Source organism: Erigeron canadensis, chromosome 1 (assembly GCF_010389155.1).
Source record: "Erigeron canadensis isolate Cc75 chromosome 1, C_canadensis_v1, whole genome shotgun sequence".
In the NCBI taxonomy this organism is placed as follows: Eukaryota; Viridiplantae; Streptophyta; class Magnoliopsida; order Asterales; family Asteraceae; genus Erigeron; species Erigeron canadensis.
This window is the reverse complement of record NC_057761.1, coordinates 58093531-58114524: the sequence shown is the minus strand read 5'-3', so window position 1 is coordinate 58114524 and position 20994 is coordinate 58093531. Positions and strand designations below refer to the sequence as shown.

General features: G+C 33.1%; 3 protein-coding genes across 6 annotated transcripts; 2 read left to right on the top strand and 1 right to left on the bottom strand.

Moving 5' to 3' along the window:
* Window positions 1-2348: 2348 nt before the first annotated feature.
* On the bottom strand, window positions 2349-5309 carry LOC122585259 (transcription factor bHLH130-like). 2 transcript variants are annotated; one of them, XM_043757376.1, is made up of 6 exons: window positions 4546-5309; window positions 3554-3870; window positions 3294-3461; window positions 2886-2951; window positions 2735-2803; window positions 2349-2651 (listed from the first exon to the last, which is right to left on the bottom strand). In XM_043757376.1, exons 1-6 carry the CDS (start codon window positions 5108-5110, stop codon window positions 2586-2588), a joined length of 1251 nt encoding a protein of 416 aa, XP_043613311.1. In that variant the 5' UTR covers window positions 5111-5309; the 3' UTR covers window positions 2349-2585. The 2 variants fall into 2 exon arrangements, with proteins under 2 accessions (XP_043613311.1, XP_043613312.1); XM_043757377.1 differs by having other exon boundaries at window positions 3294-3458; window positions 4546-5306.
* A 7119-nt stretch (window positions 5310-12428) lies between these two features.
* Window positions 12429-15558, top strand: LOC122597625 (pentatricopeptide repeat-containing protein At1g15510, chloroplastic). The gene has a single exon (XM_043770202.1). It carries the CDS (start codon window positions 12477-12479, stop codon window positions 15108-15110), a length of 2634 nt encoding a protein of 877 aa, XP_043626137.1. The 5' UTR covers window positions 12429-12476; the 3' UTR covers window positions 15111-15558.
* Window positions 15559-16082: 524 nt separating this feature from the next.
* On the top strand, window positions 16083-18377 carry LOC122597634 (ADP,ATP carrier protein 2, chloroplastic-like). Of its 3 annotated transcripts, XR_006323444.1 has the most exons (4): window positions 16083-16901; window positions 16989-17138; window positions 17213-17408; window positions 17773-18377. XR_006323444.1 is itself a non-coding variant. In XM_043770211.1 (2 exons), the coding sequence occupies exons 1-2, from the start codon at window positions 16731-16733 to the stop codon at window positions 17091-17093; spliced, it is 276 nt and encodes a 91-aa protein (XP_043626146.1). In that variant the 5' UTR covers window positions 16249-16730; the 3' UTR covers window positions 17094-17250. The 3 variants fall into 3 exon arrangements, 1 of the variants encoding a protein (XP_043626146.1); XR_006323443.1 differs by having other exon boundaries at window positions 16989-17408; XM_043770211.1 differs by lacking the exon at window positions 17773-18377 and having other exon boundaries at window positions 16249-16901; window positions 16989-17250.
* The last annotated feature ends 2617 nt before the right edge of the window (window positions 18378-20994 follow it).

Below are 20994 nucleotides of genomic sequence, written 5' to 3'. Positions count from 1 at the left end.
GTTTTTTAAACAACTATGTCTAAACTTGTCATATTCTTTGCACGTTATGTCCCTGTGGCTATTGGCGTTATTATTTGGTCGTTAGGTCGACGCACGTAAGCTGCACGTGAGGGCAGTTTTGTAATCTGTCACCCACAAACAGCTTTGTAATTGCAGGATTCGTCCCTGTGATTAGTCCACTTTAGTGGTTTACATCCCTACTCAAGAATTTTCGTAAAATAGATCCAAAGTACGCAAATTTGTTGCATGTTCCATCCCTGTGGTTGATGTAGTCAGTTTTTTTTTCCTGTTGAATGGAATCACGTGCCACACATGTGAAAGTATTTTCGTATGTTCTCTCCAATCCTACACCTATCTTTTTCTCTTTCTTACTTCTTATGACTCTACCAAAATCAATTCAGTTTTTCTATCCTTGTTATTTTCACCTATCTTTCACAGATCATCAAATTCCCCTTTATTCAATTTCCTTCTCATTCAATTATTTTTGAAATTAATCCTTGTGATATTTAGGTTGTTAAGGCTCGAACAAAAAAAATTGCATATTAATACACATTCACGTATAAAGCTAGAAGGCCAAAAATCCCATAAATATATATATATATATATGTTAATGTGTATATGTACATGTAAATTCGTAGAATCCCATAAGTGTGTGTGTGTGTGTATAAACAACATACAAAGTAGTTTTTCGGGCAATATAGACGCACCAATCAGTGGTGGTCCGCGATTGAGTTTCAAAACAACTTGGTTTGTGGTTTGTAGTGGTGGTAACGGTGAGAGCGTGGTGGTGGTTGGTTCCAATGGAGAAACTCATCAATGCGGATTTTGCATTTTTAACCAACCCATCAACAGTTTTGCTTAGTTGTATACCTCAAACGTTGTTTAATTCCACCCTCAAAAAATCAATGACGGTTTGCAAATTTTCGAAAAACCCATCAAACGTTTTATGGCACGTGATCCCATTTAACAGAAAAAAATTGACGACATCAACCACAGGGATGGAACATGCAACAAATTTGCATACTTTGGATCTATTCCATGAAAATTATCGAGTAGGGATGTAAATCACTAAAATGGACAAACCACGGGGACGAATCGTGCAATTACAAAGCTGTTTGTGGGTGACAGATTACGAAACTGCCCTCACGTTCATCTCACATGCGTCGACTTAACGGCCAAATAATAACTTCGTTAGCCACAGGGACGTAACTTGCAAAGAATATAACAAGTATGGACGGATTTGTTTAAAAAAACTTAACAGAGATGTAAACCACAAAAATGGGTAAACCAAAGGGGCGAATCCTACAATTAACTCTATTTTATACCTTGCACTATATTGTTAAGTTAGCTTAAGGGTAGAAAGGAGAAGAGAGAGAAAATAAGTTTTCCTTCCTAATCATCTTAAAAACAAGGGAAAAACTTTTGAGAAAAAAAAACAACTAAACTTTCCCTTCTAATCATTTTCACTCCTTCCCTCTTCACACTAAAAAAAACTTACAAATACATCTTATATATTTATTCTCTTTTCTCTTTTCTTTTCCACATTTAAATAAACTAAACAATCCTGTGGATATGCTTTAATGTCAAAACAAGATGGTTTATGATGGAAAAATCAAACCTAACAAGATATGAATGAGTTAGTTATTTATAAGTGATGAAAGATATGCAATTGTGCACTACCTACCACACTTAATATGTATGTGGTTGAGAGAATACCAGCTCATTAGAATTTTATGAAAGAAAAAAAAAGAAAAAAAAACTCTATAGAATATAGATTCATAAATCGGACATGTAGCTTTCTTACTTTCTTTCATACTTAATTGAAAAGTGGTCCGAAAATATTCACCAAATCTGTCTCCAGAACTAGGAAATATTCGAAGACTTTACACGCATATATCAAATGTTTTATCCACTTTTCCGAAAAAACATACATGCTTTTCGTTATCACATAAAACAGGTGACATTAGTGGAAAAATCTTTAAATGACGGGAATTTGATTATGGGGCTATAACGGCAGGTATCACATCATGAGCCGTCTGGGACCAGTGTGATAGTGTTTTTTTTTTTTTTTTTAATATCTAGATATTAAGAAGATATTATATAGGCATAGTGACCCCAAAGTTATACGGGGCAAAGGATCGGTGTGATACTGTTTTTTTTTTTTATAAATAATTGGATATTATACATGTATATTGTGATTTTTCATCCAGGTTAAGATGAAAAAGTGTCCAGTGTGGTCTAACTTGACACCTTTTTTTTATGTGTGATTGCATTTACAATCGGAAGTTGGACGCCCTGATAGTGAGAAAATTATCTTTGGACAACATTTAACAGAAAGACATACGAGATCATGAAAAGGCTTAAATGTAGTTGAGTGGTACACTATACAATAAGCTATATATAGTTACAACAACAATGGAGTTTAGTTATTCCCATCTATACACACCAATACCAGTGCATAATATTATTCCGAGTATTTCTAATTACTGAAAAATAACTCTAGCTTCACTTTCTTCTCCTTCCACCCTTGAATATATTCACTTACAAACATTGCGTACGGAGGAAAGGCATACCTACATATATTCTTAAACTTGTGTCGCAAGCTTTTGTTTATGTGGACATGTACATTTTGCGTGATGGTCTGTAAGTGTCTGAAATCGAATAATAACATAATGTTAGTGATGTTTGTATACGTAATTCGAGAATTAATTGTGTCTTTATATGACATATATACCTCGGCTTCTTTCTGAAGTTCTTTGATATAGTCAACAGCCAAATCCAACATGTCTGCTGTGTTTGTTTGCTGCAAGTGTCAAATACTGAAAGCCTTAATCCAAGCATTATTATGGTAGGAAATGTAGGTTTTCAAACAATATGAATCTTACCTTGTCCATGTTGGGGACAAGATCTTGTAGCTTCCTCATTCTTTCACTTATTCTGGTTCGTCTAACCTGCAGATATCCAATAAGAAGTGTTCATGTACTTTCATTATACACTCATAATGATAGAGGAGAGGCAATCTTGTTAGGTGGGTTAAACAGGTAAAAATGGCTGGTGAAAAAGTTAGTTTAGTATATGGGCCAGAACTGGCTGGGTTGATCCACATTTTTCGATATTAGGATGCAAGCATTTTTAAATACTAGTATGCTTTAAGAAACTTTCAGCCCGGTTGACTAATTCGACCCATTTGGAATGTAACCCAAATGGACTCATTCACAACTATATGGGTTAAAACTGTCACCACTATACTTGGAACTGCAGATATGAGTAAATTAATTTCACAGAAGTTTTACCCTCTCCGCGATGCTTCTTGGGTGAGTAGCACAGCCCCTCTTCGCTCTACTTCTTAAAGGCACGGAATCTTGAAACTGAAGTAGTTTATCCAACTCGGCAGTACTTGCGGGCAAACTCAAATGATGAACAAGCGTAGTTGGAGCACGGATTCTCCCCACATCATTCTGCTAATTAAGGAGTTCATTAATGTGTCAAATTAGGAAAACAGTGAAACGACTACAAAGGACACAGCTATGATATGAGACATCATCCACCATACCTGATTTTCTGATGGATTAATTAGACTCGATAACTTATTTTGACCACCTTCCACAACTCCAAGTTCTTTTAAAAAACTATCAGATAAGATGTCCGAATCATCCCAAGAATGTGAACCAAAGCCTCCATCATCACGCGTACTTTTCATTTCCATAACTTTACCCTCGTTTATACGAGGTAGTGTACCAGAAGATGAAAGTGAACCAGATGAAAACCCCATTTCCTTTTTCATTCTCTTAGTCGAAGACAGCAGTGGATTTGAAACATTGCCCCTGCCAGTAGCTCTATAATCATCCATTGATCTCATCACAGAATAACCTTACAATAAACAAGTTCAAAAACTCAAATAAAGCTCTTAAAAACTTTTTCGTTTACACCAAACAAATGTCAAGTTGGGTCTAATGAAAGACAAATATCATGCGAGTCAAAACTTTAAAATTATAAATAGAATTATAAACCTCCACTTGCATCAATAAACATTCCCAAAATCAACAATACTACAAACATAAACCACCTTGAATCTACTACTTACTAACTTTTGTTAGAAAGTAAGCATCAACATCATCATCACATCATGTTAATTGTCACTTACAAAAAAAAGTACATGTAGTACAACATACAAAGGTACCACAAATTTTTTTACATAAATCCTACCTATTTTGACACTATATATACACACAAGGTTAATTTCCTAAAATTTCCCCAAATAGTAATTCCAGAAACATGAGTCTCATAACTAATTGTCCTTCTAGCTATCCAAAAAAGACCATCTATCTATAGATACAACACCATATATATATATACATATATATGCAATAATTGCTTCAGGTTCAGTCCTTCAGAATTGCTTTAATTACTTACTATAGACACACATACTAGATTCTAGGGTTTATAAATACATATAATATGCATCAAAATTGACCATATATTAAAGATAAGATGAACATTCAGGTACAATAAACATATATATTATATATAATACTAATAAAGTACCATTATTATCTATATCAAGGTGAGCGAAAAAACCGGCGGGTGAGCTACTCTGGCGAAGGAGGTTTCCAGGGATAGTTGAATTATCAACTGTGGAGCTAGGCTGCTGGATATTATGATCAGTAGTTGTTTCAGATTGAAATTGATTTTGATTTTGATAAACAAAGTGTTGTTGTTGTTGTGATTCAGAATAGATAACTTCTTGTTCTTGTTTGACTACTGATGATGAATCAGCAGCAGCAGCAGCAGCAGCTATAAACTGATTATGAGACTGATTATTATGATCATCAAATCCTCCTCCTCCACCACTAATTTGATTCAGAAAATCATCACTGCTTTGCTGATTATTTGAAACCCTAGAAACAGGGTTGAAAAAAGGATCATTATCATCATCTCCATATATTCCACTGCTTATTAAATCAGCAAAATACGAACTCGGTGCGGATCGGTATCGAGTTAACCCGGATGAGTTGTTGCTGTTCATAGTGTTTTGTTGTTGTGATTGCAGCTGGTGATTATGAAAATTAAGATGTTGATGATGGTGATGCTGGTGGAGATCTGAATCCATTTCTTCTTTTTCTTATCAAACCCTAAAAATAGTAAAACAAATCAAACAGAAATTGAAAAACAAACAACCTAATTTTTTTTAAGTGGTTACAATTAGAAATTGGAAGGTCATAGTGAAGTACACTCAAAGCCTTGGTGTCTAGGCTATTAGGATAAAAATAGGAGTAACTAAATATAATAATAATAATAATCAATAATAATGTATGCTAAAAATAGCATCACATGATGTTGAGAGGTTGAAATTATTTACATTTACAATTACAATAAAATAGTAATAATAAGAAGAAAAAGATAGGATCAAGAAGAATACAACAACAGAAAAGGAGTATATATAGTAATAAAATTTAAAGTTTTTTTTTTCTCTATTTGTTTAAGTCATAAATGGTGTGGGAACGGAAAGAAAGAAAAAACATATTATAAGAAAATGTTGAGTGGGAACGAGAAAGGACGAGTTGGGCACCATTGAAATTGAGAGAGAGAGGGAGATAAAAGAGAGATTGATGGTAGATAAATATTGGCGGTCAGGTTAGTTTTTACACAATTTTTTGCCAACTGCCAGCCAGGCAGGTGGGATTTGTCTTATTGCCTCACGCATGTGATTTTTGTTGAGAAATGGATTCGGATCAATGGCTCTGCGTGCCTGTGTATGCTAAACTGTTAAATATAATCGTATATAAAATGATTAATCATCTTAATTAAATAGTTTAATAATTCTTTTAATTATGAGATGATGACATATGGAAAAATCAAGGAATAAAATTAGGAAAGAGAATTAGTGGATACCACATGTCACCTTCTCAATATTTTAAGAGGATTTTATCATTTTCCGTTATTATTAGGCTATTTGGTTAATGAGATTTATCATTTTCCGTTAAATATATGAAAAATGATTAATCTTTTTAAAAGTAGTCTAAATTTTTTAAAAAAATCATAAGACAATGACATGTAGTATTAATTAATTCTTTTTTCTAATATTACTCCTTGATTTTGTCACATGTCTTTATCTAATAGTTTGTTAAAAAAAAATTGATCATTCTTTTAAGATGATTAATCATTTCCTTAAATATATTGTACTAATATATTTAAAACAGTTTACTAAAGCTAAAAAAAAACTCAATAAGTTTTGAGTACGTATTACATACATTGGGACATTTGACAATTTTCTCTTTTCAAAGTTTGTAGCTTGATATATTTGTAATAAGTTTTGTGTTTTAAATCTTACAAGTAAATTATAAATCTTATAAGTAAATTATATCTATATTACCTAATAAAGCAAATCCCCCTATTAATTATTTATGTTTTTGAAATACCTAATTTGCTCTTGGACATTTCTTATTCCCATAATATCATCTCCACCATAAAATCAGGCACGATCTAACCACTGTCCTTCTTTTGTAACCCGCAATTTTGTTAACGTTGATATGAAAATTACTACCATCAACCGCTGTCACTTTCGCCCACCGCTGCAGTATACTGCCGCTGCATCACGCGGGTATCCATCTAGTACTATAAAATAGATAGACACTTTGAGTTGGTTGGATCAGTGGTAAACACTCTTGCCTCTGGAGACAGAGGTCATGTGTTCGATCCTCATCCCATGCAAAGGTTGGAGGGCCTTTTTCTACTATTTAGGTAGAAACTGGAAGCAGCCTCTCTACTTAGATAGAGGTAAGGTCTGCCTATATCTTAACTTCCTCCATACACTGTCGAGGCATTGGGGCTCAAAACCCGCGGAAGGCGACACTGAGCAGTTACTTACTTACTTTGAGTTTTTCTTTCCTAAAACAAGAAGTGGTGATCGAATCACTTTTTGACATTATAGTCTAATATTACAGTCTTTTCAATGTCGATTGTAGACCATTGTACAAATGTAATCCGTCAATACAATTAAAACTTACGAGGAGGTTTCACTTTCATATTGCAACCAGATGATCGGTCACAACTTTGATGATTGAGTTATTGATTCCTAATCCAGCAACTTACAAGTAACAAATCACCGTTGAAGATGAGGTTTGGTCATCTTGGTTGAAGATTTAACATATGATCAACGACTATGCATAGACGCATAACCATGTGTTTGTGATCTTAAAGTCTTTGCCTGAGAAGCACTAGATCAACAATACATAATATGGATCTTACTGATACTTTTGATGACCAATATCTATTTTTATCACAATAACCATGCATTAACAAATTGGGGTTAACGGTCTAAAACTACTGCTCATATGGTTGTTGAATGGTATATATTTGTAAGTTCTCAATGGTCAGCCCAACTGGTTGGAGGTATTTTCGATTTTATCTAAGGTTTTGAGTTCGATCATCAAGGACCTTGAGGTTTTTCCATCCGAATACTTGTAACGACATATGGTCAACATCTCGTTGTCTAGGGTACATGTAAGACTTCTGCACCATTATACGATGAGGTTTTTTGATGTCGTGTTCCGACTGTTCGAAAAATATATATATTTAAGTTTCTAATTGCTTAGAATAATTAATATTGTACTATCACGACACCCGCGCAATGCGGTGTTGGTAGTGCTGACGACGCTCTGGTGGTCAGATCAACGGGTGTTGATGGCGACGACTATTGGTAGTGGCACAGTCGAGTGGTGTAGATTGAAATATGTAATAAAATAATTAACGACTTATATTGAAAATTAGAAAGATGATAGTTTTGGGTGTAAATTAGTTTGTTAAAAGCAAATTATATTTCTAATAACCCTTTTAATTAAAACAAAAAGTTCATTAATGGTAAATTGGGAGAAAAAAATATAACTTTATTGTAACTATTTCTAAAATAAGGAGGGCTTGGCATTTATATATATATACTAGCACGGTACCCGCGCAATGCGGCGGTGTTGTGGCGGCGATGATGTGGTGGTGGGGGTCACTGTTGGTGGTGGAGGCGGCGTCGAGTGGTACAGATAAGTGATATAAAGATAATTGATAAAAGATTAATGGAGATATATTGGATAAATGACTGATATTGTAATTTAATCTTTAATGGTATTTTAGATAATTCTTCCATAGCTTTTAAAGAGAAGGTTGTTTTATTTATTAAATAATATAAAAGTATAGATTAGGTGTATAGGAGAATTAAGATTAAGAAATAAGGGTATTTTGGGTATAAAAAAATACTGAATTTCCTAAAATAGAAAAAGTCAATATGCTTTATAAGGGTTTATATATATATATATATATATATAAAGTAGAGATAAAGATAATAGCATTAATCGACTTTTACTTTTCGCTTTTAAATTTTCTTTTGAAAGGCAGAAGAATTGGCATCATCGTCTAAAATTGCTAACCCGAATTCGATCTCGATAATGTCATAAAGTGTTTGCTCTCTCAAATTTTGGCTGAGTATAATATTGCAAAAACCGCTATCCAAATATCTTTAACGAGAATTAAATCCATTACCTCCCAAAATGAAACATTTAAAAGAAAAACAACTTGAAACCAATTTACTCGCTGTGAGTTAACTTATTTTTTTTAGGCCAAGTAAATAGAGTTGGATCTATCATGTTAACTCCATTTTCTAGACAATAATTAGAATTAGAATAAAAATATATTAAAATAAAATATATTAGAGCTAACAAAGCTGATTAATGATTAAGAAATAGGATTAAACTATTACGGATTACTAATTTATCTCTCATCGCTGGTCGCGTGTATTATTAAAGTACTCGTAATTGGTTCCTTAACTTTTGGAGGTATGACTCATCGGAGCTCTGATTGTTTAGTCTATCTCTTAGTCTACATATATGTTTCAGTTTTAACATTCAATCTTCCATGCCTTCCAATTTTTACCCCAACTTTAAGAAATAACTTTGTATTAAATTATAAACTTGTATTACTTTCGCTTTTAGTCTTTTGTTTCTATCTTACCCCAACATATAATACATGGTCTACAACGATAAGTTCGCATATTATGTTCGTGAAAGATTGTTAGATTCGTATTGTTAGATTCGTATTGTTAGATTAAACCCATGAACATCCAGTGGCGGATCTAGGTTGCATGTTCATGAAGGTCTTTAAAATCATAAAGCGATAATTTGGCCGACACAACTAAAATGATTGGGTCGGGTCGGGTCACAAGGTATATAAACAAAAATTGAATAATATTACTCAAATTTTAAATAAGTTACAATTACAATCTTATTTCTATGTGGTCAAGATTTCGTAAATATTTTATACTCATAAATTAGTAATACCCTTTAAACATTGTTTTTAATATCATATAAATAACCATTTATAAATCATTATACATTTCGTATTCAACGTAATAGAGTTTTAATATATATATGTTTTTTTGATTAGGGACGCATTATGTTTTTAAGATGTCTAAATAGGATTATTAATAAACAGAAGTACTGATACTAATTATCATTTTGTAGAAAGTCATGCAGTACGTAAATCAATATTTACAAAATATAGGCTAAGTTAAAGGTTAATGAAATAAATCTTAAATAAACATCTAAGGAGGTTCCAAGATCAATTACAAAGGGGTTCAAATATAATCTATTTATAACCTTCTAACAAAATTTAAACTTTAAGGGTGGTTCATTAAACCCCCTAAGCATAAGCTAGAATCGCCACTGTGAACATCACCGAGCCTATAATTTTATGCTCAAACATTGACGTCGTTTTTGGGACTCAAACCTACGACGTGTTAAAAACATTGGGGTCATTCTTTTATATATAATTAACTTGCATTTGTATTATTGTCATTTAATTCCATCTTTAATCATATAGATACATTTTGTTGTTGAAAGTTTGCTTCTCATTTTAATAATATTACTTTTACTCGTGTATTTTTTTTTTATATAAATATGCATAAAAATAGGTGGTAATTTAAAATTTTCCAAAATAATATATACATTTAATATGACAACTTTTTAAATAGAGATATTTTTAACATACTAAATTAATAATCACATGCCTCATTATTCCTTAGGAAAAAAATAAAATAAAAAACAATATTCGTGTTGATCGTGCATAATTTGCTTTAACATGGGTTTACATGTTTTAGAGCATTGGGTATAGAGTGAATATGCCGAATCCCGATAGTTTTGTTGGCAGTCGGTATAGAATTTCTTCCATAACTCCCCATTCGTTGAAGAATTCTTTATCGGGGTTCTTGATGTTTATGCCGGTATTCGACATTCAATTGTTTCCTTGGAATTTAGTGAAACCGGTCCACTATATTATTTAATTATTTAATGCATGGTCTGTTCTAATTTAATATAGGATATTTGGTTCTTATTAAACTATTATGAATTTCTTCATATACTAGCTAGTGACCTTTAATGCTTGTATCTATATTTAGATTTTATAATCTATTATATAAATAAAGGAAAATTGTGATGACCTAAAATTTTAAAAAATTGTGTATTCTTATGCATCATTTCAATTAATTATGACATCATTATAATTTATTGATTTAAAATTTAAAATATCCTACTTTTTTAAATATATCTCATTAATATAGATTTTTATTAAATATTCATACTATTATGTAAGATTTTAATCACCTTAATTTACGTTATAATAGGCCGAAACTATGGTGTCTTTTAGTATATGTTTTACTTTTTGTTTTTACTACCCGTATGTGTTTCAACATGTGTGTACAGCTACACAAGTTCTGTTTCCGTTTAGTTACATTATTTACATAATAACTTATCACAACTTTTCAATTTATTTAACTTTGTTATCATACATTTTAACATGATAACATATTTTAAAGTTACCCGAGTAGAATTCGATTTATTTATTTATAAATTAACCCGGGTTGAACCCGGGATGATTAGCTAGTATTGTATAATAAAGCAATTTTTTTAGTTTAATCTGATGATGATGAAATTACCGGTAAGTATATATGTAAGGTTTTTTTTTTTGTTTTGTTTCAAGTTTACTTAATTTGAAATTTGCCTTCTGTGAAAAAAAAGGAGTTGTTTTCTTAATTCATATGAGAAATTGTATATAGTTTTATTTTGATCGATAATACTTCATCAGATTTACTACTGTATTTTCGTTGTTAATGTCTTTTTGTTTTATTTTATCAATGTATTATTATACTTATTATTTATGTTTTTTTATTAATATATTATTGATTAAAAAGTAGTTTAAAAACTAATTTGTATAATTGATAAAAGTTCATAAAAAAAATAATGTTTTGCATTCTGCATCCATAACAGATAAAAACTAATGAAATGATAAAAACTGATGTAACACTGAAGTGTCGTTCTGGATGGTTCTCGATTACTTAACTACCTGATACTCTTAGGCCGTGTTTGGTGCAAAGTCCAGACTCCAGACGCCTAACCTTCTTAGGCAATGGGAAACATCTAGAAATGGGCTACTCAGCCTTCATGGACGTATTTTTTTTAGATGAGATTTCTAGACTTCATTGAGATACACTGATACACGTATACACTTCTATTTTTGTGTCAAATCTTGTTTTCAAATGTCTAAATATATAAATGCTCAACTCTTTTTTTCCTTTTACTGACATTGATGATTTTGAAGATGGTTTTCATGTAATAATATAGAAACTCCAAAAATTACTTGATTTTTTTTCTTAACGTTTTTTTTACTGGACTTACATTGTAAAGAAACCAATTTTTTTTAAAGCATAATGCATAAATGACTAACAAAACTAACTTTGATACATCCATGTCGGGTTCAAACTTAGCAATGCTCTAAAAAGCTTGCTCTCTCATGTGTAATTGTATATCTATACTATCTATATAAACAAATTACCCCTCTAAAATTTAACACTCTACCTTTAAAATCTCTTTTAATCTATATTACCATCAAACACTTTATACCTGAAATTCCAAAAATACCCTTCAAAAAAAAAAACCTTACGCGTGCCCCTTCCTTTCTCTTCTCTGTAGTTGCTCACATAGTATACCAAAAAAGCTCACATGCGTTACTGGATTTAATAATCAATCAACATAAAAAACGCTCACTCTAAAACAACAACGGCGGTTTTCACTTTCAGCCGAACTAAGAAACATTTAAGTTGAATAATACATTGATATCATAACACGGTACCACTACTTAATCAGCTTTTTTTTCCTATACCCCACCGTATCGCGCTGATACAAGGATAGTCATTACTAAAGCCCCTTTATCACATTTAAATATGGTAATATTTGAACCTATGACCCTTAAAAGAGAAACTAACAAATAAAAACTCCGAAACCACTCCCTAAAAAAACCAATTAAAACCTTTTTATTGATTAGTGTAAATAAGCCTTTTTTATTTAAAACCTGCCAACTCCACTGAAACCAAAAATGGAATGAGAGGCAAAACCCTGACCTTGTAAGTATCATCCGCAACACAACACAACACAACACAGATGGCTGTCTCTTCTAAAACCCACACTCAACTTTCTTCACATCATTCTCTTCACTATCATACCTACTATACCCATAATCTCTCCAAACCAAATCAAACTCTCTCAATTCCATCAAACCCCCATACCAAATACTCCCTTACTAAAAAAGCCCACAAGATATCATCATCATCATCATCATTCACTACTGATTCAATCAACACTGATGACCCCAATTCCCTCATTTCTGACCTCTGTCTTCATGGCAACTTAAAACAAGCTATAGCCCTGTTAACCACTATGCAGAAAGTTCATATCTGTATAGAAGAAGAAACTTTTATTTCAGTTATCGATCTCTGCGAACGAAAGCGAGCAGGGCCCGAAAGTCGTCAAGTTTATTCTTTGATTAAAGATTCCAATACCCTTTTGAGTTTGAGACTTGGGAATTCTTTGTTGAGTATGTTTGTTAGGTTTGGTGACTTGGGTAATGCATGGTATGTGTTTGGTAAAATGTCTGACAGAAATGTGTTTTCTTGGAATGTTATGATTGGCGGGTATGCTAAATGTGGATACTTTGATGAGAGTTTCGACTTGTATCAAAGAATGTTGTGGGCTGGGATTCAGCCCGATGTGTATACTTTTGCTAGTGTGTTGAGGAGTATTGGGGCGGTACGTAGTTTGGATAGGGGGAGAGAGGTTCATGTTCATGTTTTGAGATTCGGGTTTTGGCTGGTTGTTGATGTGTGTAATTCTTTGGTTAGTATGTATGTAAAATGTGGAGATGTGTCTACTGCAAGGTTGGTTTTTGATAGAATGAGTGTCAAGGATACGATATCTTGGAATGCAATGATTTCGGGGTATTTTGAAAATGACGAGTGTTTGGAAGGGTTGCAACTGTATCTTGACATGCTTGAGTGCTTTGTGGTTCCGGATTTAATGACCATGACTAGTGTGATATCTGCGTGTGAGTTTGTTGGTGATGAGAGGTTAGGAAAAACCGTTCATGGGTATGTTACAAAACGTGAGTTTAGAAAAGACGTTTCCATTGATAACTCGTTAATACAGCTATATTCTAGTGTGGGAGCTTGGGAAGAAGCGGAAAATCTTTTTACCCGAATTGAATCAAAAGATGTGGTATCATGGACATCCATGATTTCTGGTTATGAGAAAAACGGGCTACCTGAAAAGGCTGTGGAAGTATACAAGAATATGAAGATAGAAGGTGTTGTGCCTGATGAAATCACTATTGCTTGTGTTATCTCTGCGTGTGCTTCATTAAATCTCTTAAATATGGGGGTCGAGCTACATGAGTATGCTAGAAAGACTGGACTAATTTCACACGTCATTGTCTCTAATTCTTTAATCGATCTATACTCCAAATGTAAACTTATTGATAAGGCTTTGGAAGTCTTTCAACTCATTCCCAACAAGAATGTCATATCTTGGACTTCAATAATCCTCGGTCTACATACGAACAATCGGAATCTTGAGGCTCTTACTTTCTTTAGAAAGTTGAAAGCTAGCTTAATCCCAAATTCAATTACTATAATTTCTATCCTTTCTGTATGTGGTAAAATAGGAGCTTTGATGACCGGAAAGGAGATACATACGTACGCCTTAAGAAATGGGCTAGGGTTTGATGGATATGTTCCTAATGCACTTCTTGACATGTATGTGAGGTGTGGAAGTATGGAAACCGCATGGAACCAATTCAATTCACGACTTCAAGACATCATTTCTTGGAATATATTGTTAACCGGCTATGCTGAAAGAGGAAACGGGCAAGGCGCTATTAAGTTATTTAATAAAATGGTAACATTAGGTGTAGAACCCGACCCTGTTACATTTATTTCTTTATTACGTGCTTGTGGTAGATCTGGGATGGTAGAAAATGGGTTAGAGTATTTCAAGAGTATGAAAGAAAGTTACGGAATCGTTCCCAATCTCAAACATTATGCTTGTCTAATTGATTTACTAGGACGGGCCGGAAAACTTGAAGAAGCTCATCGGTTCATTAAAAATATGCCTATAAAACCTGATCAGGCAATATGGGGAGCGTTGTTAAATGTGTGTAGAATCCAGAGGCAGGTTGAGTTAGGCGAACTTGCTGCATGTAATTTGCTTGATATAAGTGAAGTAGAAAGTGTTGGGTATTTTACACTTTTGTGTAATTTTTATGCTGATACAGGCAAATGGGATGAAGTTGGCCGGTTAAAAAAGCTAATGAGAGACAAGGGGGTGACAGTAGACCCGGGATGTAGTTGGGTGGAAGTGAAGGGAAGTATTCATGCGTTTCTTACCGGTGATCAAAGTCATCCTCAGATGCAAGAAATAAGTGCAGTTTTGGATGGTTTTGATGAGAAAATGTGCTGCGATGAGTTTAATAGAGACTTGGTTGATGCTTCTAAAGCGGATATTTTGTGTGGACATAGTGAAAAATTGGCCATTGGATTTGGGCTTATAAATACTGCTCCTGGCATGCCTATACGAGTAACGAAAAATCTGTATATGTGTCGAGATTGTCATGATATGGTAAAGTTTATCTCCAAAGTTGTTAGAAGAGAGATTACTGTTAGGGACACTGAATGTCTACATCTTTTTAAGGACGGTGTGTGCTCTTGTAGAGATGCTGGTTATAAGCCAAAAACTTCATTATGAAAGAAATAACCTTGTGATATCACAAAATAATCATAGCATAATTTCATACCTGTAGGTATTCATTGCCCTGCATATGTATATCTTGGTGTCTCCAAACTGTTATTACCACACATAGAAGGGATGTATGGCTGAAATTTATCCATATTTCAGTTACATTGTAGAATGGTATAATCTGAACTCAATATGAGATAGTGTTGCATCAAGATTAGCTACCGGGATCACTTCAAACTTCTTTGTAGCTAATTAGAATATGCAAGCTACAATTTTAGTTTCTATCAAGCTACTCCGTTCAGGAAATTGTGTAGTTTCTTGCATTAGCTCTTACAGATGCCAATTCACTGCAACTTTTATAGCCTTCCTGTACTTGTCTGGTATGAAGCAACCCAAAGGAGGGGGGAGGGGGTCCGGGTGCTCGTTGAAATTGGTTAACAGTTGGTTTTATTTAGTAACTGACTTAGTATTATTTGGTTTGTTAGGGCGAGGGGTTGGAATTTAGGCGTAAGTTATCTTGGAGTTTTGGACTTTAGAAGACCCATAATTTCTCAAATTACTGGAGCTATTTGTTATTTCCTTTTACTTTTTGATTATGAACAAGGAATTCTTACCCAATACGTAGCAATTGGTATTAGAGCATTGATATTTGACCACTCATCATCAGGAAAAAGTGCAGTTGCTGGTTATCGCCAATTCGTTTTTTCAAGCTATTGGACCCAATCATTGGCAAATAAGCTGCCACTCATACTATCGAGTTATTAGTAACAACCTTTTCCCCCTTATCTTTTTCTTTTTTAATTTGAGTTATGATGCTTATTTGAGATTGCTACTGAATAGACATGTCAAGATGGGCGGGTTGGGTTGGGTTTGGTAACATGTCAAAACAGGTTAGGTTAATGGGTCAATTGTAAGTGAGGGTCAAAACAAGTTGAGTTGTTGACCTGTTAAGGAGTAAATAATAATGTGTATTAGTATGAACTTATGATTACTTGAACATTTTTATAAGAATGTGCTAGATAGTGAAGTAACCGATTTAGGAGATTGCAGACTTGAGAAAATAAACGTAGACTTTTGGCTCACTTTCAAGCTGTTTGACCCAGTCATTAGTAAATGAGCCAAAATTGCTACGTATACTATTGAATCATGTTTTAATTGTTTGATCATTATTAATCTGGTTGTAAATGCATAAGAAAAGAGAAACAAATGCTTTTGAAGGAAAATAGCATACTTAAATACTTACTCTTACAAGAGTCGTGGATCAAGTATAATTGAAATCAACTTCTAGTTGATGAAATATGGATGTGGTGCATTGTCCATGCCTTTGTTTTTTAACTGGTTGCAGGCAAGTAACACCAACCCATTTTAAACTAATGTTCGTTTGAAGTGAATTAATCTTCTAATGTTTCTTAGATGAAATCGTCATTTGTTCTATTTGTCATCACTAGTTTTGTTTGTGGGGGATGGCCCAGCATACATTTTAGTTTTTGCTAACGTTAGGCTAATGCATTTGTATTATGTTGCTTTTACCCTCATAAAAAACAGATAACTACTTAGATATAAGCGAAGATATTCTACCCTCTATTTGGACTGGGAGCCAATGTCGTTTTGATCTTTTCTGGACTTATAATGAAGTGCTTTTCGAACATGAGAAAACATTTGGGACCTGGAGTAGATGGATGGGCCATTTCTTTGAAGTATATGATGAGCATAGTCGCTCTTATGGGGTTTGCAATTTCTGGTCTTTATTGGTGGGTAAATGCACATGTTCCCCTTCCTACCCATAGCAAGAAGAATAAGGTAACACTTAAGTTTTAAATGACATATTTTCTTATATTAGTTGCTTACTTATATGTCATTAGTCATTACCCAATTCTCTAATTGCAGGAAAAAACTAACATGACCACAATGGAGAGCCGAGAGTTTAAAGTTCTTGGCGTTCTTTCCATATATCAGGGTTCTAGCCACGTTGGTTGTAGGATACGGTATTAGCACTAATCTTGTTGAGGTTACATGAAATCGTAGCTCAAAGCTCAGGTAAAACATTAAAATAGTTGTTTGAAGAGTGTTTAACTTCCGTTATCATCTTACCGACCCTTGGTTGTATTAAGGGACGCAAACGAGAAGAAATTGAGTTAAGTTGAGTTCATGATCGCTCATTTGCAGCCCTGATGAGAAATGCACAATCAGTCGTGTGTTTGAAACGGTCTTTTAGGCTTTATTGAGCCTATTGGTTGTACTAAAGTCCTAATATGTGATTAAAAAGGCTGTTCCAAAGCTCAATCGGCTCCAATCTTTTACCTACAGGTCATTTTTCCATGAAGTATAGATGTGAATTTCTTATTGTTCCATCTTTTCCACGAGTTAGATGACTTTTATATGTAAAGTTGATGATTGACTAATTTTGTGAGGTATCTTAAAAGATTGATTTTCTTTTTAAACATAACATGTTAAAGAAAAAAGCATAATTTTGCACAGGTCTAATTATTTTGTAGTTACCGTTTACGAATTTAATATTAAGAATACATATATCAATACAAAAAAATTGAAGTTTTTTGGACCAGCAGAAGGAGTGGTTACGAGTTAGATTTTACAACTTTAAGGCACAAACATGACTAATTTGTTCACAAACTTGTTATCTTGGCTCGTGACACAAGTTTTGATATTTCAGTTTCCTAGTCCAAATGAATACTCTTCTTTCATAGTGATTTCTCATCTGCAACTGGAATAATGGCGTTCTCAATGTTGTTAAGTCGGTGGATATTCAACAAATACGGATGGGGTGTTGCAGCCAAAATCACACCCACGGTTCTGCTTCTGGCTCTGGTTCTTCTCTTTCATTTTGTTTGGTGATTCAATTGGACCAGGTCTCATGAAGTTCGGGATTACTCCTCTTTTAGTAGAAGTTTACGTGGGTGCTATGCAAGTATGCATAACATCTTCAGCAAAAGTGCCGAATAGAGTCTCTTTGACCCATGCAAGGAAATGGCCTATATTCCTTTGGATGAGGACTCCAAGGTTCGATACTTGAAAGTTGAAACTCAAAACCAGGTTTTAACGTTATTTTAAGTTAGCTAATGATAGCAAAGTGGATGGATCATTTGGTTTGGATAATGGATCAAAAGAGCTTTGGGTTGAAGCGGACTGTTTAATTTTAATTAATTATGAATCAGGTGGCATGGTGCAATAACGCATACACGGGGGAAACTTATTTGTCATATGATAGCAAAACTTTCTTATTACTATCTAAATATCTAATCTAGTTTTTTTTTAATATATTATTAGTATTATTAATTTTTTTTTATAGAAACGATTTAGAAAGATTTAAGCGTTAGACTTAGACATACAGTTCTTGCAACATTCATCCTGTTTGACCTGCTTTTTAGCAAAAGTTTTTGACCAGGCTCATTTGAAATTTGACTTGTTCGTCGTTCCTATGGAAAAAAAACATATCCCACATAATTTGCTTTAACGTGGGTTTTTATGTTTTAGGCTGTGTTTGGTTTGGTGCAAAGTCCAGTCTTTGTTAGGTAACGGGCACATCTAGTAATGGGCTGGTTGGGCTTCATGGACTTATTTCCTTTAGACGAGATTTCTAGAGTTCTATTCTAGATTGATGAGAATCGTCTGACTCTGAGATACGCTTGTAATTTTGCGGGAAAAGTTTGTGGAAACGGAGAAAGTCACCGTTTTGTTTAGATATATAAATATATTTATTTGATTCATAAAGATGGAATTAGAGGCCGTTTTTTGTTTTGTGCAATTTATCTTGAATGCATATTCATTATATGGATGCATAAATCAAAAAAATGCAGTTTTGATGGCTTAATGCGTTTTTAAACACTTAAATATCGATAATTAGTTATATTTTATGTTAGTTTTATGTTAGTTTTTTTAATGTTTTTATGCTTTTCTCACTTAAAAGTGTTTTTACTGTAAAGTTACATTTTTAGTTATCTTGTTATAATATTTATTTATTATAGCATTGAATCCGCGCGATGCGGCGACGGTTTGGTGGTGACGACGATTGGCGGTGGTGATGGTGGTCGTGGTGGGTACAACTCTGTAAGTAATTTGTGTAAATGTAATTGATGTAAAATGATAGTAGATATAATTTAGAAGATAAAGGATTAATGATGTAAATTAATTTATAAAGGATAAAATAATTTTTCATTTAACACTTTTATGAGAGAGAAAGTAATAATTATTATAAGATAGTATACATAAATACTTTACAAATCATTAATAGAACACCCCTGATCAACCTTGGAAAACCATTCTCACTACACTAAGAAGCCACTTTAAATTGTCCCATTTAATTGATTTTCAATACTTTTTTTAAGTTTATTTTATTTAAAAGAAATTCAATTTCTCCATGCGGCTCTTCTACGACTTATTTGGGACTGGTGTATTTCTCTTATTCAAACCAAGCTATCAAATATCTACCATGTTAATAAAGTTTTACATAATTGTTATTGTATGTAGTTAGACATCATCAATAATCGTTAGTCATATAAGTTATCATGCAACTAAATTATTACCGCTTCACCCAATAACAAGTTTTACGAGTTCATACATAAACAACAATAATGTGCTCTTTGAGTCGTTCCCAATCATTTAACAAACCAAATATCGATCTAATGAAGATGAGAAAAAAGTTTAATGGGCCTAGACGCCAAGTCACATCATTTCATGGAAGGAAAGTCTTTAAAGCTAAATGGTAGTAGACCCGCTTCCTGAATGCGACATGTAGACATGTAACATGTATAATAATGTATTCAATCCATGATTTCCTCCTCATTTCCTCCATGGACCATCATTGCCATTTATCGTGCGGAGTGAAGTATCCTTGTTAAACACTTAAACTTATATAAGTTAGTCACCTAGTTGATAAGAATTATTCGTACGTACATCAATGATATGCTAAATTGCTAATCCTTTATTGCATATAATTAAGCAGGAACATTAATCTTTGTAGTTTGTAATATATAATCGGCAAATTAATGTTAAGAATTAGGACATATATGGGGATGATCAATGACTTCCCATATATTCAACTCAAAACCGATGACGAGAATGATTCTCATCATGGACAACTTTTGTGTATGAATACGAATATAAACACTTTAGTATACTAATTAATGATTTGTCAAATATGAAAGTTTTATTTCATCCCTAGCTCTGCGAATAAATAAGTTTTGCCTCCATTATTATGATGATGACAACCACCAAATAGATAGTCAGCATTTAACTATAGCAGATCCTTGACGATCCTATCTTAATTAGATGAGACAAACCCCATATTAATTGCATATATATATATGGAGTAGAGATCTGCTTTCAAAAGTTATTTAACTTATACAAAACCACCAAAATTCAGGGAACTTAATTTGATAGGGTAAGCTTCAAGCAAGGAATTGAACTTTACTGGCAATAAATATAAATTCTCTGACATGGGAATAATTTTTTTAAATTTTGAGAATATTTTTTTTTCTTATTCGCCAGCCTCTTTCCTTCAAGTACTAGTCTTGGACCTACCAGTTATTTAATTCAACCCTTTTATCCAAACTTTACACTTTTAACCCTAAAAAATTATAACAAACTAAAACATACACAAATAAAAAACACTTCATTAAAAATAAAAACAACCATTGATTTATTTAAAAGAACACACATTAAAAAAACATTACATTACTTAAAATAAAGAAAACACACTACACAATTTATTAAAAAAATCATTACGACATAAAAGTTCGTACATGTTAAAAACTTAAATCTTCATTTCATAAACTGTTTTGGCAGTTATGATCAAATGGTCCAAGGTGATGATCGCACAAGCACTTTTTTTCATAGCAATTTGAATCTTGTCGATCTTCCCTTGCAAATAAGTAGA